This window comes from Dasypus novemcinctus, chromosome 12 (assembly GCF_030445035.2).
Source record: "Dasypus novemcinctus isolate mDasNov1 chromosome 12, mDasNov1.1.hap2, whole genome shotgun sequence".
NCBI lineage: Eukaryota > Metazoa > Chordata > Mammalia > Cingulata > Dasypodidae > Dasypus > Dasypus novemcinctus.
In genome coordinates, this window is record NC_080684.1 from 43,912,447 (window position 1) to 43,936,601 (window position 24,155).

The 24,155-nt window shown below is 43.1% G+C and overlaps 1 protein-coding gene across 3 annotated transcripts in view; it reads right to left on the bottom strand.

Moving 5' to 3' along the window:
- PPM1H (protein phosphatase, Mg2+/Mn2+ dependent 1H) overlaps positions 1–24,155 on the bottom strand; it is a 320,891-nt gene that overhangs the window by 12,025 nt on the left and 284,711 nt on the right. For 2 of the 3 annotated variants that reach the window (XM_058308360.2, XM_058308359.1), the window contains one exon: positions 17,374–17,525. In XM_058308360.2, the coding sequence (XP_058164343.1) occupies positions 17,374–17,525 (152 nt within the window). Of the gene's footprint in view, positions 1–15,179; positions 15,352–17,373; positions 17,526–24,155 lie in introns of those variants that run through there. The other variant, XM_071218925.1, reaches the window with a different exon arrangement.

Below are 24,155 nucleotides of genomic sequence, written 5' to 3' on the forward strand. Positions count from 1 at the left end.
CTTCAGGTCTGCTACTCTTTGTTTTATATTAAAATGTATGCTCTGAGCCATAATCACACAGGAAAAGGTCACCATCAATATCAGGATGACGTTTATTATTCTGGTCAGGATGTGGATCTCAGCTTTTCAGGTTCAGAAACCTGAAGTCAATATAGAGAGTAGATTCATTTATAAATACTGCATTCACTTGAACCCAGTTCACTGGTAGAGCAGACATAGAAAATTATGGCAAGCTGACTATGAGAAATGACGGTTAATAGTAAAAAAACAACAAACAAAAAAGATGTAAAAAAAAACAGATACAAGAACTCAAAACAGTTCTTGGTGGTCATTTAGTCTAATGGCAAATCAGATCCCAGTCATGGGGCAATGGTTGAAAGATGTCCAGCTGGTTTTAAGTCATGGAAGAGTATATTCCATGGTTAAAGGCAAGTGAGTACCCTGATAGTTAAACACCTTTAGTATTTGGAAAATAAACGTTGTATTTTAAAAAGCCAGCATTAGCTCATCCTGAAAAGATGGGTATTCAGGAAACTCATTCCCTCAAGTGATCTAAATAATTAAGGCTTTATCTTTAAAATATGGTTATTGCATATCCCAAGACACTTTCCCTTGAGCCTGCTTATCTTATCACCATCCATTCTGTCTTTCCTTAGGTGCTTGAGAGAAGGCCACACTTCCTCAACCTTTTCCCATTTTCTTCCTTAATTTCCTTTTATTAGCCCCCAAACCCTACTAAGCTGTCCTTGTAAAGATAGGGTCAAAGGCTCTTTCTCAATACTCATTCTGGTCAACTTTTTTTCAGCACGGATATGCAGATTATCCTATTTATACTTGAACTATCCTTACTTTTTTTCTTGAATTCTCCTTTCCCTTTTGGGTTTCCAAGACACTGCACACTCCAAATTCTCCTCCTGAGTCTGGGCTTTCATAAAATACGGCATGTGTTCCTCTCAGATGCTTCTTTTCAATTTCCTTTGCAGGCTTCAATTAAGACTGAGGAAGAAGTCAATAAATGGTAACTTATTTTCACTCCCAAGGCGGGACTTCCTCAGCTATCATTTCTTTTTTTTTTTTGGTAGATAGAGAAGTTGTTATTTGCAAGGGAGCAGAGATTTAATCCAACAAGTCAAATCCCCTATCATCGTTGGATTCTCCTGACTCCTTCTTCTTCTCCTCTGTCTCCTTTGCTGCAACAGGGGCTGAGCTGGCAGCAGGGGCAGCAGAGCCCGGACAGCGGATCCGGCCACAGCCCTGCCGGCAGGTGCACCGCCACCTTGCCAATGCCCTGAGCAATGGAGTCGTCGATGTTTTTTCCATTTAGCTCACGGGTGACCATGCTGAGCCGGTCTCGTCATGTGCCTCGATTCCCACACTAGACAGGACCTTCTTGCTGTCCTTGGTGCTGCAGTAGGCACTGCCCGAGGGAGGCCAGCAGGTAGGAGGCGCTGTAGTGTGCATCTCCGGGCGTCCAGGAGGGCAAGCCCAGCTATCGTTCTTAATTAACGGTAGCCCTGTCTCTTAGGCAACAAATCGCTGTCACTTTCAAAGGTACTTTCTCACCCTGATAGTATTCAACCATAAAATCCATAAGATGGAGGAAGACTTTCAAACTTTGTATTGTTTTATTGTTTTAAAGGTATTTCATTAGTGGTATATGGAGATTAAAATAAAATCTAATTGCACTAGTCTTTTAAGAGGTGAGTTAAACTTTACTGTAAAATCTGAACTTTTTGCCACCATATACATACATGTACATATATATGTATGTATAAATTTTTGTGTTTTCTATTAATTTTTTCTTTCCTTCATTCTTGCTTTCTGTCAGATTCATAGTTTTATTACCTTTTCCTCCATTTTAAAAAATTGTCATATAAACAAGAATGTACCTTGGTAGCTCTCAATCTCTTCTCAATTTATTTCCTGTTTTCTATCTTTTTTCCCCTCGCCACCCCCCCCAATCCTGCTGTTTTGCTGTTTGTGTCCATTCGCTGTGTGACCTTCAGTTTCTGTTTCTTTTTTTTGTCTTCTCTTCTTGTTTTCTCCTCTAGGATTAACTGGGATTTGATCCCAGGGATCTCCAATGTGGAGAGAGGTTCCCTGTCACTTGTGCCACCCCAGGTCCTGGTTTCTGTTGCGTCTTGCCTTGACTCTCCCCTTTGTCTCTGTTTTGTTGAGTCATCATCTTGCTGTGTGGCTCAACGTGCAAGCCCACTTTTACCAGGAGGTCCCAGGGATCGAACCAGGTCCTCCCATATGGTAGACGGAAGCCCGGTCACTTGAGCCCCATCTGCTTCCCTCTGTCTTTTTAAAACTCTCTATGTGATAGCTCTCATTTCACTAACTCCTTCAGTGGTTTACTTTATTTCATTGACATTTTTCACTGTGAATTTCTATTTGGTTCTTTTTCAATTTCATCACTTTATGATTCTATTAAGATGTGTTTAAATTTTCTCTCAGTTCTATTATGCCCCGTTTTTTTGTTTGTTTTCTGGCATCTAGTTATTCTCTCTCATGGTGTGGGTTTGAAGGTAAGATATACGCTTCTCTTGAGGAGGGGCTATTTACTGTGTAATTTGGTTTTCTGCAGAGATTTGAAAATTTGCCTTTATAGGGGGAACTAAGTTTTATTTTTTCCAGTCCTAAATACCTATTTTATGTTAATTTCATGTCTTAGGATCTTCATACCCTGACAGTAGTGGATAGTTTAACTTTACACTTTTCCTGTATGGTGTGTCTGCTCTGCCATTTCTTCCTCTTCACAGAGCTTTGATTTTGTCAGGTATCCACCTGTATTCATATACCCACAGGCTTCAGGGAGGGGTGATCCTAGTGCAGAGCTCATTGTTCCTACGAGATCCTTCACATTATTTCTCTTCTAGGCTTCTCTAGTATATATGATATCCCTTTTCTGAGAGCAGCCTGAGCAGACAACTGAAGAGAACCAATTAGACCCTGAATTCAATAACGGAAGAGTGAAACTGAACTCAAGAACCAGTTTCCTGGGGAAGCGGACTTGGCCCAGTGGTTAGGGCGTCCGTCTACCAAATGGGAGGTCCATGGTTCAAACCCTGGGCCTCCTTGACCCATATGGAGCTGGCCCATGTGCAGTGCTGATGTGCCCAAGGAGTGCCCTGCTCTGCAGGGGTGTCCCCCACATAAGGGAGCCCCACACTCAAGGAGTGTACCCCATAAGGAGAGCCGCTCAGCGCGAAAGAAAGTGCAGCCTGCCCAGGAATGGCGCTGCACACACAGAGAGCTGACACAACAAGATGACGCAACAAAAAGAAACACAGATTCCCATTCGGCTGACAACAACAGAAGTGGACAAAGAAGAAGATGCAGCAAATAGATACAGAACAGACAACTGGGGTGGGGTGGGGTGGGGGAAGGGAAGAGAAATAAATAAATCTTTAAAAAACAAAAAACAAAACCAGTTTCCTGACATTCCCTTCATGTTACAGGAGATCCAGTATTGACATAAAAGCCAGAAACAGCTTTCAGGTAAAATGAGGTCACTTGCAGGAGCTTTCCTCCTAAACAGATCAACTAAATCCAATCCCAGGATCACAGCTCTCTGGAGAAGGCTTTTTGTTCCAGCTCCCATATTCAGCCAGCTTGGTGGCCATTTTAGAACTCATTGTCTAACATCCATATTCAAGAGTCCACTTGCCAAAGGCATGAAACAACTATCGAGGATGCTTTATATCAAGACTGCTGTAAGAAGAACAAACAACTTTCTCTGGAGGGAAAGAACTGCTTCTCTCTCCCATTTTGTTCTGCAATTTTTACCTTACAAGGACTGCCTGGTTTGGTGATGATGAAAAGAAACTGCTTAATGTGGCAGTAAAACAAGAATTCTAGTAAGTTTGGTACTGGAACTGAACACAGGTGTGTACATCTGCCATAGACTGAGGGGTGTAAGAGTTAAAGCATGAAATTTAAGTACAAAATGCACAGAACAACGAAGAATATGGCGCAGCTGAAGTCAATGAAAGGGAAGGAGAGTCTGTTATATACCAGCTGGAGCTATGAGATGGGCTGAAGAACCTGGAAAGTTTCTGGAAGCTGGATGTGGAGCAGCTGGAGAACTATTACTGGATGCTTTATTCACAAATGATTGGTTAGACCCGCATTAGAAAACCGCTGGAGTAGTTTGAAGTACCTATGAAGACAGGAAAGAGTTGGATTCCTCTAGGTTCTTGGCTAAGTTGCTTAAAAGAATCTAAGAACATGCCAGTTTAGTTAGGAGAGTAAAAAGAATTTACTGGGAAATGGAAAAGAACAAAGCTTGCTGAGAAATGGGAGAGAAGGACTGAAAAACCCATCGAAATTTGGTGCAGGCTCCCCCAGGTAGAGAGTGCAATCTGGCTTTTGCTGTCACCTTTATTAAACTATCGATTACCCGTCCCACTGCTAATGCTAAGGGAAGGGGCCCCAGCTGTTATTGGTTACCCCACCAATGGTGGGGGCCAAAGATGAGGCCTATTCGGAATATCCAGGGCCAAGGGGAGGTCCTGGAAAGAGAATCTGGGACCTCAAGGTTAAACTCAAGGTCTCAGCAGTATCGCAGCCATGTTGTCTGTTTGCCATGTTGTAACTCATCTAGTTTCCCTGGTTAACCTGCCTCATCGACTCTCCTAAAGAAAGTCTCCCTGAGATACAAATTTTGTATTTTGAGAATATTTTTCTTCACTGGCTGAGGCTTTCAATATTGATCAGCAAAACTCTGCTGAAAGAAACGATGCTGGGGAGCAATTAGACTTGGCAAACTTCACAGGGCTTGGCGGAGAAGCTTCCTTGGGCTCCCAGGGGGAGGGAACAGAGAAAGGACAGCAGGGGAGGTAAAAAAAAACAAAAAAGGAAGAGGGGGCTGAAGATCTACGGCAAAAAGTTCTTTTCATAACGACTGGCTCTAAAGTCAGGGCAGGAGGAGACAATAACTCCTCGGCTGTCTTTCTTGCCTGCCTTTTTTGTGGCCGTTCTCAGTGTGTTTGCCTCGCAGGTGGAGCCTTATTCTCAGTGTGTTTGCCTCGCAGGTGGAGCCTTATTCTTAGTGTGTTTGCCTCGCAGGTGGAGCCTTATTCTCAGTGTGTTTGCCTCGCAGGTGGAGCCTTATTCTCAGTGTGTTTGCCTCGCAGGTGGAGCCTTATTCTCAGTGTGTTTGCCTCGCAGGTGGAGCCTTATTCTTAGTGTGTTTGCCTCGCAGGTGGTGCCTAAACAGGGCTCAGGGTGTGGAGGTGGACAGCCCGGGTTCCAATTCTGGCTTCACTCCTGACCAGACGGGGGCTCTGGAGAAACTCCTTTGTCTCTGGAGCCTATTTTTTCTTACTTCTAAATCTGGATTAATAAGAGAGCAGACCACAAAGGCTCCTGCAAGGAATAAATGAGATCAACCCGGAAAGCCCGGCACATGGTCAGAGGGCAATAACCGCTAGCCAGCATTCCTCATTAGACATAAATGCCTTTTTCCTACCCCAGACTTGAGCCTAACGTCAGCCACCTCTTCTAGAGTCTGTTTTCCACAAGGTCAAATCTGAATGGGCACTGAAGTTTCAAAAATAAGTCAATTTAAGGCCTTGGGCTATAACCATGCCTTAAAGTCTTTAATAGTTCTAGTTGGGTGGGAACGTCTATTTGCCATTTGGATGGCACAGACAGGGTCTTACAAGAGGGAGGGTAGGTGGCAGGAACTGGGGAATTAATGGGTTCCAAATATTTGCATATAAAAGGCAGCCTCCATCTGCTGATGCCCCGCAGTAATGCAGTGTGATGGGAGCAGGAGGAGGAAACCTCTTTGCATTCTGAGCAGGCCTCCCAGATTTAAGAGGTAGAAAAGCTCTCCCAAGCTTGGGAACTTTGGCAGGGATCCGGGGTGACTGGGTGGGAGTGTGGGAGCAGCTTGGAGGGGGCTCTTTGTTGTGGGCGGGGGTGGGGGCAGACGCACTGCTTAGGCTCACAGCTGGGAGCTGGGTCACATAGAGCCATTCACAGCTCCTGAACCGAGCTCCTGAAGTCACTCGTTCCAGCTTCTGTCCCCTGCCCAGGGTATGATATCCCGACACACTGGAATAATGCCAGGGCCTGTCAGCTGCTGGTGTGTGTGCCGGCAGGTACAAGGCTACAGACTGGGGAGAGCTTTCGACCCTGATGGGAGAGGGAAAGGAATCCCCCCACTTCCTTTGCACCATGGCAGGGTCTCCCGGGTTTCTTAGGTGGTGGGTGCTTGATTTAGTTTGAAGCATTTCAGTATGAGGTGGCATAATGGGCCATTTCCTTCTCAGTCCTCCCTGGCAAGCCCTTTTAAAGGCCCTGATGTTCCAACTAAGTGGCCACGCAGCTCTGCCTCAACGGCTACATAAACAGCCCTGAGGAAGGAAAGGGGCTGGCACAGGCAGGCTCCCAGGCTGACTTCCAACTTTCCACTGATGCGAATATGTTAAACATCACAAAAGAAATGAAAATGCAGATTTTATCTAGTCTTCAAACACCAGATCAAACACTCCTGAATTTGTTCATAAAGTCTGGTGGGAAGTAGGCGGAACCCTTCCTTTTTGTATTTGTGGCAAGATTTTTGAAAACCATATGGTGCTGCTAGAAATTAGTTCACTTAATTTACAAGAAACTTTTAAAGAAAGAACCTTTGTCTTTTTGCCAATATAAATTTCATATTATCAAGGTAATACAAACAAAGGAATACCTGTATTAATACTTGTCAGTACTGGTGGGTAATTTATGATTAACAGTTCCACTAATTAATCCTTCCTTGCAAAGTATGCAGCCACCTGAGCCACTGAGCACATGAACCGAAGAAGGACATTAGAAGTGTGAACTTCAGGAAGGTTCTGCGGGATTGAGAGTATACTGGTACTTACAGATTAAACATTCCATAAAAAAGCCCTTGAGTGTCATGACAGGGAGTGGAGGTGGGGCGGGATTAGGTCCAAGATACAAAGATGAGGTTGTTTCTGAGACAGGTATTGGGAATTGAAGGGCTGGGCATAGCTTTGTAAAGTTTTGCCTGGGCGTTTGTCATGTGAATCCATGGTACATTTTCATGTTTGGGTAGCTGTTCTCCGGCCCCAGTTCTTCTTTGCTTTGCCTATTCCCTTCCCTGTTAGTAATATTAATAATTTACTCCTTTCTGACAAAATCCTTAAGCATCTTCTTTGAGTGATTACATGCTTGCGTCCATTTCGAATATTCCTCCCAGGAGATCGACCCACAAAACCTCTTGCTTTACTGAAGGGATAGTCAATCCCAAATAGTTTGCCTCAGAAAACCCTTTCCAGGTCTTTCTCTGAGCACCTCTCCAAATCATACAGGTCCCAAAGGAGACCCCTTATAAGAATTAAAGGTAACTGCAGGTTCCAACAACCCCCCTTTAGAGAGGTTGGTATGTTTCCTACGGACGGTTCATTTCATGACTGCCAGTTGTGCTCCACTTAAAGGCAAACTCCAATAGATGAAAAGAAACAGAAAGAAAGGGGAAAAACCTCACCACACCCATATTCTGGCTTATCCACAAAACCTTTTTGTTTCCCGACTTCTTTGTGGACCAGACAGTTCAAAGGAGCAAAAGGACTTACTAAGATACACTGGGGTCAAGAAGATCAGACATCTCGTTTTTCACCCTCTCTCTGACTGAGAGGATGGTGTGAGGGTCAGAATGCTACAGACATATCCTTATGCTAATCATCTCTCTCCTCTCACCAGGCCCTCCTCCGGGTTGGGAAGTGATAGCATCAGAGCAAAATAATGCTGGCAATTTGTTGAGAATGGCTGTCACTAAGAAGAAAAAGAAGAGAAAGCAAACATACTCCATAAACAAAAGCCAAACAACGAAATGACGAAACACCGAAGTCCTCCCTATCACGGGGCTGGGTCCTGCCTCTTTCTGTCCTCCTTCCTTGCTAGACAAAACAAATAAAAGAGGCCCACTCAAAATCTCAAGAAAAGAAACATTTTGCCACTCTTCTTCTGGCCTCCTTCCCTTCCCTCTCCCTCAGGCTGCCCACCCTGAGCAGCTCTTACCTTTCCCATTTTCTATCGAACAATAGGCTGACTTCATTTGGCCAGGAACGCCGTGCTCCTGGCCCTCCTCCTCCATATTAAACAGGCAAACCTATGATCCTGGCGACATGTGGGGGAGGAATAAACCCTCCTGACTGCAGAAGGGCTAACGGAGCCTCTGGAATTATAGTGGGTTTTTCTCAATCAGATAAACGAAGACTCAGGCCTAAACTCACTAGGGGGATTCCCACTCATATTTCCATTCTGCGAAACAAAATCAGAACAGACCCCCATGCGGAGGGCCCTCAGATAAGAAATGCCACTCTCTCAGCTACACCCAGACCCACATTCCAGGTGGCCACCCTCCCAAGGAAAGGAGCCGGGAGTGGTGGCAGAGGCGCTCAGGAGAAACCACCTGCCTGCCACGGCTCTTGAACTGAGCTCTCTGTGTCCACGGGCCTCCCAACGAGACAGGCTAGCTAAGCTGGGGTGTGAGTGTGGTGCCTTTGTGCCAAATTACATACAGATCTATGCAGAAATGCCACACACATGAAAGAGAACTCATTTTGTATAATTCCCGTATTACGACTTTGAAACAAATTAAGTTTCTCTGATTTCCCAATATGGCTTAAATTACTAAGGAATGCACAGGGGTAGTAACCAAGCTGCATCTCATGTTTCTTACCATCAGATTGTACGGAATGATTCCTGATGAACAGATCACACAAGCTCCATATCATTTCTGCAGACTTTCTTTTCTACAACTAGTTTTCTCATTCATATTAACCTTAAATTCCTAAGGCCTGGCATGATCTGGCCCGTCTGCCTCACACCTCATCTGGTGATGCTCTGCTCCCCCCTACGCTGGGTCAGCCACACTGGCTTTTGGGTTCCTGGAAAGCACCATGTTCTTCCTCTCCTCTCTCTACCTCACTCCTCTACTGCTGGGATCATGCTTTTTTATTATTAAAGTTTAGATATCCTTTATCCTGGGATGTTTGCTAGGTTAGGGTCATCTCTTTATTACTCATATTTAAATTCCTGTTCAACTTCTGTAACCTCTTCCAGCTTTTAAACTCCAACCAGGCAAGGATCAGGTCTGTTTTCTTCATGGATTCTTACCATGTCTAGCAGAGGGCTTGACGCATAAAATAGATCCTTAATAATATTTCCTGAATGAATATGAATGGGAGTTATTTGTCAAAAAAGAAAATCTTGGCCCATAAGTTCTGACTGTCTTATCTAAAAAATCAACCAGGGGAAGTGGACGTGGCTCAACTGACAGAGTGTCCGTCTACCATATGGAGGGTCCAGGGTTCGATCCCCAGGGCCTGCTGACTCATGTGGTGAGCTGGCCCATGCACAGTGCTGCTGTGCCCAAGGAGTGCCATGCCACACAGGGGTGACCCCGCGTAGGGGAGCCCCACATGCAAGGAGCACGCCCCGCAAGGAAGCCGCCCAATGTGAAAAAAGCACAGCCTGCCCAAGGTGGTACCTCACACAAGAGGAGCTGATGCAGCAAGATGACACAACAAAAAGGAGATGCAGTTTCCCAGTGCTGCTGAATAATGCAAACGGACACAGAAGAACACACAGTGAATGGACACAGAGACCAGACAGCAGGGGGGGAAGGAGAGAGAAATAAAATAAATCTTAAAAAAATAAAAAATAAAAAATCAACCAGAATTAAATTTTTCAGATTTCCAGTCTGATATTCTATCTCTTCCAATAAAACTGCTTCTCTTGCAACTTTTCCTTTCACACATTCAACTATCTGTTACAGGACTCTTTCTCAGGCTTTGGTTTGCCATCTGAAGATGGAACTACTTTTTCTTTCCTGCTCTATTTGTTTCATGGAGATCCCTGTAAGCTCTCCCTTCATAGGCAGCAGATCTCATGGATCTCAATAGCCTATCTGAGCCGCAGTGTGTTTGCCCAGTAACTGGCTTCTCAGACAACACTGCACATTGGTTATGACTCCTTGGTGGGCAGATTTGTTGCCATGGAGAGACAGGGGCTAGTAAGCAAGACCAGACCAGCTTGGAGAGACTAAAAAGAAATGTTCGGTACCTTTCAACTCATAACTGTCAGCTGGCTTTGCAAAGCTTTACAAAAACAATTATAATAGAGAAAGTCAACACGAGAATGTTGCTAACAAGTAGGATACGAAACACAAAACTAAAGTCAACAGAAGAAAAGCTCATTCATATTCAAAAGGATTCTTTAATTACAAAATCATCAGTTCCTCTAGAACTGAGCACAGTTATACCAAACAATCCTAGGAGACAGAGATGGTCTAGCTTCACATATTTTTTTTATTGAAAAAATATTTTTGTTGTGAAGTATACGAAGCATTCCATAGTAACCCCTACCTAAAATAGTGCTCACTATATGCCAGGCACTTCACGTACATATGTATGATGTTGGTACTATTGGAACCCATTTGACAGTTGAGGAATCTGAGACAGAGGGGGCTAAGGAAACTTCCCGAAGGTCACAAGATTTGAAGGGGCAGAGACAGGATTTGAACTCAGGCAGTCTACAGATGCTCTTAAACACTAGAGTTCTCTGGCTCTCATACTTTACATAAAAATGAATGTATATAATATATGTACAGTTTAAAAAGAAAAAGAACAAAAATCTACCTGTCACCTAGCTAAAGGAACAGGACATTACCAGTGTTTTAGTTTCCTAGGCTGTTCAAGCAAATATCACAAATGAGTTGGGTTAAACAATGAAGATTTATTTGCTCATTGGCTGGGAAAGAGTCCAAATCAAGGCGTCATCAAGGAAATGCTTTCTTGCTGTAGACAGTGATGTTCTGGGGCAGGCCACTGAGATTCTTGGTCCTTAGCTCCTCTGTCACATGGCAATGCACATGGCAGACTGTCCTGGCTTCAGTTTTCTCTTCCAGGTTCCGCTGAATTTCAGTTTCTGGCTGCTCTCTTGGTGGTTTTTTCTCTCTGTCTGAATTTCATTCTGCTTATAAAGGACTCTAGTAATAGGATTAAGAACTACCCTGTTTGGGCTGTGCTACAACATAACTGAAGTAACCTCATCAAAAGGTCCTGTGGGTTCATACCCACAAGAATGGATTAGATTTAATAACGTGTTTTTCTGGGGGGTACATACAGCTTCAAACCTCTACAACAAGTAAGTACCTCTGTGGACCCACTGTGGGCCCTTCCTCAAGCACAAATTCCCCTCTGCCCCTACCACCTCCCCTCCCAGGATAACTGTCACTCTAAATTTTGGGTAAACTGTCTTTCTTTCTTTCTTTCCTCCCTTCCTTCCTCCCTTCTTTCCTCCCCTTCCTTTCCCCCCTCCCCTCCTCTCCCTCCCTCCCTCCCTTCTTTCTCAGTAAGCATTGCTAGCTTTGTACTTTATTTAAAATAGAGCCATTAATGTATATGTTCTTCTATGACTTGCTTATTAAATTCAACATTATGTTTTTGAGGTTCTTCCCTGTGAATGAGCACAGCTTTGGTTCATTCCTTTTCGATGGTGAATTCTATTCTTTGTTTATCCGTCCTACAACTGGACATGTAAGCTCCCTCCAGGTTTTATAGTAAAAAGAAAGCTGTGGCAAAGTGGATTTGGCTTAACTGATAGAGTATCCGCCTACCATATAGGAGGTCTAGGGTTCAAACCCAGGGCCTCCGGACCCGTGTAGTGAGCTGGCCCACATGCAGTGCTGATGCGTGCAAGGAGTGCCGTGCCATGCAGGGGGGTTCCCTGTGTAAGGGAGCCCCACACACAAGGAGTGTGCCCTGTAAGGTGAGTCGCCCCACGTGAAAAAAGTGCAGCCTGTCCAGGAATGGCGCCGCACACACGGAGAGGTGACGCAGCAAGATGATGCAATAAAAAAAGACACAGATTCCTCGTGCCACTGACAAGAGTGCAAACGGACATAGAAGAACACACAGAGAATAGACACAGAGAGCAGACAACTGGGAGGCGGGGGAGAAAGGGGAGAGAAATAAATAAAAAATGAATCTTAAAAAAAAAAAAAAAGAAAGCTGTGGAGATCTTTCTGCATGCCTCCTGATACAAGATTTTCTCCATGGCTGATGGTTCTCAAATTTTAGCAGCGGCAGAATTACTTGGAAGATTTGTTGAAACATAAATTGTTGAGCCTTACCCCCAGACTTTTGGATTTGGTAGATCTGGGGTTGACTCTCAGAATTTTCATTTCTAACAAGTGTTCAGGTGATGCTGATGCCATGTGACCCAAGGACCACACTTTTAGAGCCATTACTCCAGGAAATATACCTAAGAGTGGGACTGCTGGCTTATAGGATATGCATACGCTCAATTTTACCAGTTATGCCAAGTTGTCTTCAAAGTGCTTCTACAAATTCACAAACCTATCTGCAGTGTATGAGAATTGCAGTTTCTCCACATCCTTGCTAACTCTTGGAATTATCTGACTTTTTAAACGTTGCCAGTCGGGTGGATTACCACATTTAGTTCTGTTTTTATTTGTGATTCTTTGTACTGGTATTGTCTTCTGTGCAATGACAATATGGGACCTTGCTCCTTTTTCTACTGGTTTGTTTACATATTTTACATGTACGGGAGTTCTTTATACATTATGGTCACCAGTTACTTTTCAGTTATACAAGTTGCAAATTTCTTTTTCCATTTCATGGCTTGTCTTTTTGCTCTTTATAGTGTCTTTCAAAGAATCAAAGATTATAATTCTAATGTAGACAAAATTTTCAAGCCTTTTATTGCTTGTGCTTTCTGTGTCTTATTTAAGAAAGCCTTCCCTATAACAATGTCATAAAGATAGTCTCCTATGCTGTTTTCTACAAGTTGTATTTATTTTGCTTTTCACATTTGCCTTAATTTATTTGGACTTGATTTTGTATTTTCGACACCATTGTAACTACTCTGGCTTTGTCTTGATATCAACCCTCACACCCCCACACCTCCTGTAGTTTTCAGAAATGTCACAAACATTCTTGGCACTTTGTTCTTTCAAATACATTTTAGAATCAGCTGGCCAAGTTCCATGAGAACCCTAGTTAGTATTTTGAATATAAATTTGTAGAGAAGTTACAGTGCTGAGACTTCCTATTTAAGAATACATATATGTTCATAAGATTCTGTTATACTTTGATTAGTGCTCCATCTGAAATATCACTGTTTTTATTCCTGGTATAATTTGCTTGTCCCTCCTCTTATTTTTTTTAAAATTAATTTTACAACAAATTTATGTACTTTGTTAGTTGTATTAAAATTTTTTTAACTTTTTCACTTATCATTATTGCATATTTATCCTCTATCTTGTTATTGGATGCTGTTGTGGAAATAAGAACCACAGACTCAAAATATTAAATTAAGAGTTGTTTATTAATAGTCTGCACACAGGAGAAGAACACAATCTACATAATAATTCCACTCCTTTGGTTCCATAGAACCCTGATGCTCTAAGAATTATTTTGTGCTTGTTTATATGGATTTTATAATATAGGCAGAACTAGCTGAGTAACACGAATCAGTTTTTCCTTTGTGGTTAAGGATCTCTTTTACCTATTTTACTTTTCCTGTGGTCAGGAGCTGGGAGCTTGTGAACAAGGGTTCCATGTAATAGAGGGGAAACTTTGAACAAAGCTACTTCATGACATGGAAGGGAGATAGTCACCTGGCAGTTCAGAGGTGAGTGGTGTCTTCACCTATGCATTGTTCATTACATTAGGAAACAGAAAAGCTCAAAATTCAGCATTTAATTTTGTAATATTTCCTACTTTCTATCACTTTGTTTGTATCTACAAGTTGTTTTTAGCTGCTGTTTTTTGTTTTCTTTTTCTGTCTGTGTCCATTCACTCTATGATCTTTTGTATCTATTTCTCTCTTTTTTTTTTTTGTCTCCTCTAGGATTCACTGGGATTTGATACTGGGGACCTCTGATGTGGAGAGGTTCCCTGCCAATTGCACCACATCAGTTCCTGGTCTCTGATGTGCTTCACCTTGACTCTCCCCTTCGTCTCTCTCTCTCACTTTCTTTTTTTTAAAGATTTATTTATTTATTTATCACCCCTACCCCCACCCCCGGTTGTCTGTTCTCTGTGTCTATTTGCTGCGTGTTCATTGTCCGCTTCTGTTGTGAGCGGCACAGGAATCTGTTTCTCTTTGTTGCATCATCCCACTGTGTCAGCTCTCTGTGTGGGCAGCGCCATTCTTAGGCAGGCTGCACTTTCTTTCACGCTGGGCAACTCTCCTTATGGGGTGCACTCCTTGCACATGGGGCTCCCTACGTGGGGGTCATCCCTGCGTGGCAGGGCACTCCTTGTGTGCATCAGCACTGCGCATGGGCCAGCTCCACACGGGCCAAGGAGGCCCGGGGTTTGAACCGCGGACCTTCCATGTGGTAGACGGATGCCCTATCCACTGGGCCAAGTCCACTTCCCTCGTCTCTCTTTTGTTGAATCATCATCTTACTGTGTGACTCACTTGTTTGGGCACTGGCTTACTGCTTGGGCACTGGGCTTGCTGCGCAGGCACTCAGCTTGCCACATGGGCACTGGCTCACCGCGTAGGCACTTGGATCACTGCACAGGCACTGGCTCACCATGTGGTCACTTGCGTGGGTACTCAGTTCACCATGGGGGCACTTGGCTCATTGATGGGCACCCACATGGGCACTTGGCTCACCGTGCGGGCACTGGCTCACTGCACAGGCATGCTTTCTCTTCTTTTTCACCAGGAGGCCCCAGGGATCAAACTTGGGTCCTCCCATATGGTAGGTAGAGGCCTTATCACTTGAGCCACATCTGCTTCCCCCATCTACAAGTTTTGATATGCATTATTATTCAGGCCCAAGTAATTTCTAATCTTCATGATTATTTTTCCCTTTGATTTATAACTTGTTTATAAATTTCTGAGTTTGATGTTTAATTCCCTTTAGGGTTTTTTCTCCTCTACTAGTTTGGAAGTTATAATCTCTTTTCTTTTTGCTGTGGCCTTAGCTATTTAAATACATTTACTTAAAGTCTAAAGTTCAATGTCTCTAATCTCTTCTTGAATAAGAGAACTGTAGCATACTTTTACTGATTACCATCTGTCTTAGTTTCATAGCTGCTGAAATTACAAATACCACACAGTGGGTTGGCTTAATAACAGGAATTTATTGGTTCATGGCTCCATAGCCTAGAAAGCTTGCTTCCTCCTGGGGTCAGTATCTTCTGGCTGTTGGCAGTCTTTGGGGTTTGTTGGCTTTTCTATACATGGCAATGTACAAGGCAGTGTTTTTTCCTTTCTCTTCGGGGTTCCACCAACTTCTAGCTTCTGGCTGCTCCCTTTGGCTTTTCCTTCCAAGTCCAATTTCCTTTGCTTATAAAGACATCAGCCATATTGGATTAAGGCCCACTCCCATTCAGTTTGGGCACAATTTAATCTTTTTTTTTTTAAGATTTTTATTTATTCCCCCCCACCCATTAGTCTGCTCTGTGTGTCCATTTGCTGTGCATTCTTTTGTGTCTGCTTGTATTCTCATTAGGTGTCTCTGGGAATTGATCCTGGGATGTTCTGGAGTGGGAGAGAGGCAATTACTCTCTCGCGCCACCTCAACTCCCTGTTCTGCTACGTCTTATTTTCTCTCCTCTGTGTCTCTTGTTGCATCATCTTGCTGTGCCAGCTCTCTGTATCAGCTGGCACTCCTACACGGGGCAGCATTCCTGCATGGGCCAGCTTGCCATGCAGGCTAGCTTGCCCTCACCAAGAGGTCCCGGGCATCAAACCCTGGACCTCCTATATGGTAGATGGGAGCCCAACTGCTTGAGCCACATTCGTTTCTCCACAATTTAATCTTAACATCTTCAAAGGCTCTATTTATAGGTGGGTTCACATCCATAGCGCCAGGGGTTAGGATCTGAACATGTCTTTTGAGGGGGAAATGATTCAATCCCCAATGCTATCCTTTGCCAATTCATTTGTTATCTTTATCTCGTATTTTAGTTTTCCGTTAAATCTCAAAAAGTATACATTCTTATTACTGCTTTATAGCTAATACTCACTTAAATACACTCACATATTTACTAATATCTTAGCTTAATATTCCAGCGTTCTTCTCAGATCTCTGTGTAGTATCATTTCCTTTTTATGCCTGAGTTAGTACATCTTTTAGAATTGCCTTCAGAGAGGGTTTGTTGGCAATATAATTTCTCAGTTTTGTCTGAAAATATTTTTATTTTATCCTTTTGATATTTTTACTACATATAAAAATACAAAATTAAAAGTTATTTTTTTTCTTAGCACACTAAAAATATGACCCTACTGTCTTTTGGCATCTATTATTGCTTTGGAAAAGTCAGCCGTCTGTTTAAGTGTTATTCCTACATATCTGATTTGTCTTTTCTTTCTGCTTTTAATATCTTTTTGTCCAAAAGTCTTCATTTTTATTATAAAGTGCCTGGGTAGACTTTCATTTTTTTCTGCTTGAGATTTGGTTTAGTGTATTTCAGCAATTCTGGAACTTTTCAGTAATTACCTTTTTTGTCTATTTCTTTTTTTTTCTTCCCATTTTCTATATTACTTCCTTTTGAAATTCTACTTAGAGTATATTAGGGCATCCTCCTGATCTCTTAATCTTATTTTGTATTTTTCCTTTTCTTTGTCTCTTTGAGTCATATTTTGGATTATTTATTCACATTAATTTTTAAATTCACCAATATTATCTTTTACTGTTTCTAATCTGTCTAATATATTGATTTTAATTCCAGTTTTTATATTATTCATCTCTAGAAAATCTTTTTCCTTATTTTAACAATCTGCTTATTTTTAATAGTCTCTGATCCTTGCTCATATTTTCAATGCTTTTAAAAACATTTTCTGAAACATGTTAAAATACCTATTTATATTATTGTCTGACAATCCCAATAATTAAGTAATTACAGGTCCAAATCTTGTTTATGTTGGCTTTCACTCATGGTCACTTGTTTCCTTGTATTCTAAGTTAAAGCTGCCTTTCTCCAGAGCGTATTTCTGTTTACTTCTGAGAAGCACTTGGGGTTTTTAAAGATATTTATACCACCATTCTGCTAGAGAGGAATACCTGTCCTAATCTTTCTGTCTCTTCCCTATGATTCTCAAATAAAAATTCCCCAGCTGATAAAAATGAATGCCACAAGCATTTTCTATCACTCTCGTTAGCAGATCTGAAGATTGGATTCTACTTTAGAAAATATGAAGCAAAAATCTGAGAAAGATCTGCAGCTGAAATATCTAACAAGGCAAATTCATATCAGCCTCCACTATGAATCATTAAGGATGAAAACTGCAGGATTATTATTAATTTCAGTCACATTATAAAAGACTGCTGGAAAAGCCACTGTATAATCATAGAAGTGGACAAACCTGTGAGGGTCATCTGGATCACAGTTAGGAAGAAATTGAGTCATTGCTTCTGCCACTTCTTCATTTGATAAAACATCCCAGAGTCCATCAGTGGCCAAGATCAGCACATCATCTGCTCCATGCTCATATTTGGAGAGATCGTAGACTCTTACCTGAAAAGAAATATTCCTGCTTAAGAAGTTGGGAACACATTTTCTAAGCCCTATAAGTCACATACTTATTCTCCCTAACAAACTGGGCTCTGATTCACCTTCTGTTTTCCTTCCCAGTGAAGTGGTTTTCAGGTTTGCAATGTAATTTACTTGATTATGCAGCAAGCTTTGTGGCTAAGGGTAGCCTCCTTTTGAGACCTGCTTGAACAGATATCTGGGGCTCAATACACAACTATGAATTAGCCCAAGGGGTGCTTAACAGTTAACAAGAGATATTAATTGAAAATATAAAGCCTGTGCTGAAGTTGGGACAATGAGTACAAGTGGATATTGTACTAGCTAAATAAGGAGCAAGAGGCTGCGTGCTTCCTTTCTTTCCATATTCATTCAGCACATATTTATTAAGGGCTACACTGTGCCACGTGGGATAAGTACAAAGATGAATAACAGAATTTCCTGTTTCTGAGGAGGTATCAGTCTATGGGAAAGATAAGGTCAATATAGGAGTCTTTTTTATTTTTTTAAATATTTGTTTTTTATTTATTTCTTTCCCCCCAGTTGTCTGCTCTCTGTGTCCATTCGCTGTGTGTTCCTATGTGACCATTTCTATCCTTATCAGCGGCACCGGGAATCTGTGTCTCTTTTTGTTGCGTCATCTTGTGTCAGCTCTCTGTGTGTGCGGCGCCGTTCCTGGGCAGGCTGCACTTTCTTTTGCGCTGGGCGGCTCTCCTTATAGGGTATACTCCTTGAGTGTGGGGCTCCCTTATGCGGGGGACACCCCTGCACGGCAGGGCACTCCTTGCGTGCATCAGCACTGCACATGGGCCAGCTCCACATGGGTCAAGGAGGCCCGGGATTTGAACCCCAGACCTCCCATGTGGTAGGCGGATGCCCTATCCATTGGGCCAAGACCGCTTCCCTAGGATTCTTAATAGTTGCTCTGTGTGCATTTGTCTAGAACTGAGGTGGCACACTTCATTTAACGCACTCACTTGAAACATCTCTTGGCTTACCTGTTTTGAGGTCCAAGTGGCTAGACTTATGTCATGTAAAGTTGGGGTTCTGAGGCTACACTCAAGTTTAAGAAGTCCACAGTCCTGGCTAAGTTACAATTCAGTTTGAATCTCCAAAGTGTGTCTTGGTAAACTTTAAGTTTTTCCTCATTCTAGTACCCTGCAAGACTCAGACATATCAACAAGTACCTCAGCAGTTCAAACAGACAGAGATCAGCCTTAGCAAAACCATTAAGAATGAAAATCAAGCCTCATTTGGGTTTTTGCCAAAATTCTGTTTACCCTGCTCCGGGGAGGAGAGGAGATTGCAGTTTCATCAATCCTCCTAATCTGTAGTAGTTAGGACAGCAGAATCAGCCCCTTCTACAATACAGTATAGGACAAAGGCAAGTCAATTTCATCAATCTTCTAGCTCCTTCAACCCCCCTTGATTTATCCATCCTATCTTCTAAAGCAGGGGTTCTTTTTTTTTTAAAGATTTATTTATTTATCTCTCTCCCCTTCCCCCCACCCTGGTTGTCTGTTCTCTGTGTCTATTTGCTGCGACTTCTTTGTCCGCTTCTGTAGTTGTCAGCGGCACAGGAATCTGTGTTTCTTTTTGTTGCGTCATCTTGTTGTGTCAGCTCTGTGTGTGTGCGGCACCATTCCTGGGCAGGCTGCACTTTCTTTCGCGCTGGGCGGCTCTCCTTACGGGGCGCACTCCTTGTGCGTGGGGCTCCCCTACATTGGGACACCCCTGCGTGGCACGGCACTCCTTGCGTGCATCAGCACTGTGCGTGGGCTGGCTCCACACGGGTCAAGGAGGCCCGGGATTTGAACCACGGACCACCCATGTGGTAGACGGACACCCTAACCACTGGGCCAAGTCCACCGCCTAAAACAGGGGTTCTTTAACATGGGGTCCATGAACTTCAACTGAAAATTCAAAAAACATTCTTGGGGGACATGTGGATGTGGGCATGATATAGTTATTAAATAATATGCAGTGTAGTGTAGACTTAGTATGATTTTTATTTTGATATAGTGTGTTCCAAATGCAGTGGATAACTGCCTGCAAAAACGTTGGTAAGGATGGCAGAGATGTTTTTATGATGCCGTGGGAAAACTAAAATTTCTATTAATAAATGTTTGCCGAAAATGACCATTTGAACAGACGTTGAACCATGTTAGGTTATCAAGTACTGAAATTATGGGAAAGTTGTTAAACATAATTTTGAATAAACCTAAAACTTAATTTAAAGACATGCCAATGTTGAGTGTCATAAAACTGTCTGCCTCTACATTCTGAGAAGGGCTCCGTGGTTTTCACCTGACTAGCAAAGGGGTCCGTGGAACAAAAAAATGAAGAACCCTTGTTTTAAAAAGCAAGTCTGCATGACAGCTGTAGGGCAAAGGAGAGAGGAACAAGGACATAGCTAGCACAAGCTACTGCTCATGTGTCCTGTTGCACATCATTATACTATCTCTGATTTAGAGAGAACACAATTCTAAGAGGCCTACAGGCTGTTCAAATCCAGGTCTTTGAAAGTCAAGCCTCCTATGTTTTAGAAAGGTTTGCCTAGGCCAGTGAAGCCGTGCTGTGGATGGAAAACAGCAGAACAAAACAAAAGCCCACACCTAATCAGAGTCCTCGGCAAATGAGCTCAAATTAGAAGCAGCCTCCAGGTGCCAGGCCCTGTGGTCTGCGCACTAGATGGTAGCAGTTCACTAATGGCCCAGCACAGGAACCATGCGGGCCGGGGGAGAATGCTCAGGGGTATACTGGACTGGCTTTTAACGTCTTCTGAAAAGGCATGCTCACTTAAGGATAAGCTTACATTCTGGAGAAGACGCTGTGTCTTAACAGCCATATTAAAGAAAACAGGAAGGGTGAACTTAAGTTTACAACAGACTGGAAAGCCCTAAATGCCAGCAAGCTATCCTCAGGCCACTAAAGTAACATGGCCCAATTTTTAAATTTAGAAGCAACCAAACCCTTTTGCTTTATTTTCTGTGGTTCCCAGACCAGTGCTTCTCAAACTTTAACGTGCTTAGGAATCACTTGGGGATACAGTTAAAATGCACATTCTATTTAGTTCTGGGGTGGGGCCTGGGATTCTGCATTTCTAACTTCCTCTCAGGTGATGCTGCTGCTGCAGGTCCACCCACACTTTAGTAGCAAGGCCATAGAAACCTACTTGGCCAGGTTTGTGAACAAGGAAATCAAGGGATTCACAGACTCCATGATGCCTGAACAGACTGTCTCCTAGAGTAGGCTAAAGAGAGGAGAGCAGATATCACTGCTGTGCTCCCAACTGCAAGACTGGCTCACTGTGTTGTTACTTCCAGTATGCAATATCTTGGTATGAGAAAGACAGCTAACGTCTTAACAGGGCACACTGTGGGCTGACCTGAGTCCCCTTTGAAGATATTCTAAAGTCCTAACCCCTGGTACTTGTGAATATGACCTGATGTTGAAACGGCGCCTTTGCAGATGGAATCAAGAGACGGTGAGATCGCTTTGGATTAGGGTGGGCCCTACTCCAGCAACTCCTATCTTTAAAAGGGAAAGGAGAGGGAGATTTGCACACAAAGAGAGGACGATGCCATGTGAGAACAGAAGCAGGGATTGGAGTGATGTAGCTGCAAGCTATGGAATGCCAAGGACTGCCAGGCATCACCAGAACCCAGGAGAGTGGCATGGAAAGATCCTCTCCTAGAGCCTTCAGAGAGAGCTTGGCTCTGGTGACACCTTGATTTTGGACATTTAGCCTCCAGAATTGTGAGAATAAATTTCTGGTGTGTTAAGCCACCCAGTCTGTAGTATTGTCTTATGGCAGCCAGAGGAAATGATATATCTACTACACATTTCTGTGATCATTTCAGCTCCATAGGATAGAAAGTGTTAAGTAAAAGGGGGTGGGAAGATTGGATCATGCTTGTAGTTAAGCAGGAGGTTCCATGGCCTTCCATCTCCTTTTAAGAAAGAGATTTCTAAGTCTGAAGATAACATCTGTTTAATTTTAACACCTACCCTGTGAGTAAGGTACCCAGATCTGATCAAGTGCTTTCTGCTGACTCAAGAAATGTGGAGGGTTGAGCTGTTCAGGCTGAGGTTGTCCCACCCACAGTTCAAATGAAAGTCTGGCCATCAGAATGAATATGATATAGGTTGATAAATACAAATATATTAGAAAATGCTACCTTTCCATTATGTTGGTAAATTTAATCCTTTGTTAATACCACCATTCACATTCTCACCAGCTCTCTCATGCAGTTTCATTAGCCAACATGAAAATCCCTTTTAATCTACCTCCAAGCAATTTTTACGTAAATAATAAAAAGCTGGTCACAACCCTATTCCCTGAGGCACTCCCCAATTAACCTTTTAGATTCTTACTGCTACCCTTTGTCTCCTGCCCTTTAGCCAATTTCCAAAGGACTTTGCCAACTTTCTACTTACAACTTGGTTCGTTGTCTTATACCTTAACCTGTGATGCATTTTGTGACAATGCTTTAGGAAAAACTGGACTGCTGTGCAAGACATCCCAGGGCACATTCATCAACCCAACAGCAAGGACTTCAAAGGATTCCAGGGAGCTCCAGAGTCCTGACTTTCCTTCCCTGAAGCTGCGTTGGTCCTCCTCAATCAGACCACACTCACCTTCCAAAATTCCCCTGTCCACGTCCTTAAGTAGCTTCTTTATGTTCCTGGAGTCCTTAAGTAGCTTCTTAATGTTCCTGGAAGCCTCGCATAAACTAAGAGACTCTGAGGCTTCCCAGGACTCCCATCAAGAAGAAAGACTGCTGGCCTCAGGAAGCGAGAGGTAAACTACTGAAAACACCTTTGTCCGGAGGGGAGCTGAAGAACACAGTCAGGGCTTCTATAGGCACCTTCCCCTGTTCCCATCTGCCAAGAAAGGGAGAGAGAGGCCACACGAATCCCTGGGATATCTGTGGTTTCTCAGAGCAGGTGGAGAAGGGCCATGTGGACCTATCTGCCTTTTGCTGCCTTCAGTCCAGGTTTATAAAAAACTGATGTGGCAAGCACTTTTCCAGACCATGGGAATACAGGTCCTTCAGAACTTCTGAACCAAATAAATTACAATGCCAGATGATAAGTGCACTGAAGAAAATTCAAGCAGGGAAAGGAGAATGGCAGAGAGCACCATTTTAGATGTGGTCACGGAAGGCCTCTCTGGAAAGTCCCGATTTGAACCGAGATCGGAACAAGTGAGGGGATTTCCCATGGGTCATTTGTGTCTTTCTCTCCTTCCTTCAATTACCTGTCCAATTACAGCATGTGGACATGGTGTTAGAATGACGGCAAAATGGGGGTTTGGGGTGTGTGTGAGGCCACCTTTTGTGGTCAAGACAATCCAAGGGAAGAACAACGAACAGCCATCTTTCTTTTCCCTGGTCCTCGGCAACTACGATGTCTTTACATTCACTAATACAACAGTTACCTATTTGTATTGACATGGGTTGTCTGTGTATTCAAGCTTACCTAGTTTCCTAAAAGCCCCAAGGCCCCAAGATACTGAAACTTAATCCAACAAAGAAAGGCTTTTGGGCCAAAAGGCCTCCTGATCCCGCCCCAAATTCTCTGTATAAAAGGGACCTGAAAACCCTGCTCCGGCTCCCGACTGGCCCGCTGCCTTCTCAGAGGAGTCACAGTGAATTCTCTTGACTGCCACAACAGTATAAGACTGGTTTACTGGCTGTCTTTACCACAAGATTAGTTATTTTCAAACGTTGGTGTGTTTTAGAATCACTTGGGGTGCTTACTGAACAAATTAAGATTCGAGAATTTCCACTTTCAAAAATTCTCATGGTGTAGATTTGAGCTGGGGCCAAGGAATCCGCATATTAAATAAGGACCCCAGGTAATTATGATGCAAGTGGTGGGAGAACTCACCTTGAGAAACACTGTAATAAGCCATAAACACCTTTGGGGGGACAGATTGAGTTGTCTTATTTGTTTCTATCCCCAGAACAGAGCCCAGGGTCCAGTGCTTGACAAAGGCTCAAAAAACATCACTGAGGAAGCTCTTCCCCTGTTGGACCTTTACCCCTGTCCTGCTTAAAGCGAATACCCAGTGGTCTTCCAATATATACTAAACCAGCCTCAGAATTGGTCATTTTATCTTTCTTCCCAAAATTCAGCCAGAGGCCAGGATCCCATTTTATGTTTCTTCTTTGAATGTAGCAGTATCCACGGTGCTAAATTACAGGAGATATTCAGGCTATGCATGCTGAGACAAAGCCTAAGTGGCGGAGGAAAGAAGGAAAAAAAAAAATTAAATCTATGAAATCCACTCAGAATACCTCCTAATCTCCAGTGACCCAACACATTTTCCTTTCTAACTCTATACTGTCCCACATAGTCACCAAAATGTAATGTGCTGACATTTAACAGAAGTAGCAACCTCTTTCCTTTCCTTCCTCTCTCCTGTCCTCAGTGGAGCTGCCAGCAAACAGAAAAACATACTGAAGTTAGGCAGGAGTATATCTGGGGGCAGTCAAGAGCCTCGGCTGATCTGCCCTTGAATAAGCTGAGTGCCGACTGCTCTCTCAGGGCCTTTGGCTTCTGAGCAGTTAAAGAGATGTCCTTAATGTCATCACTGGACACCAATTT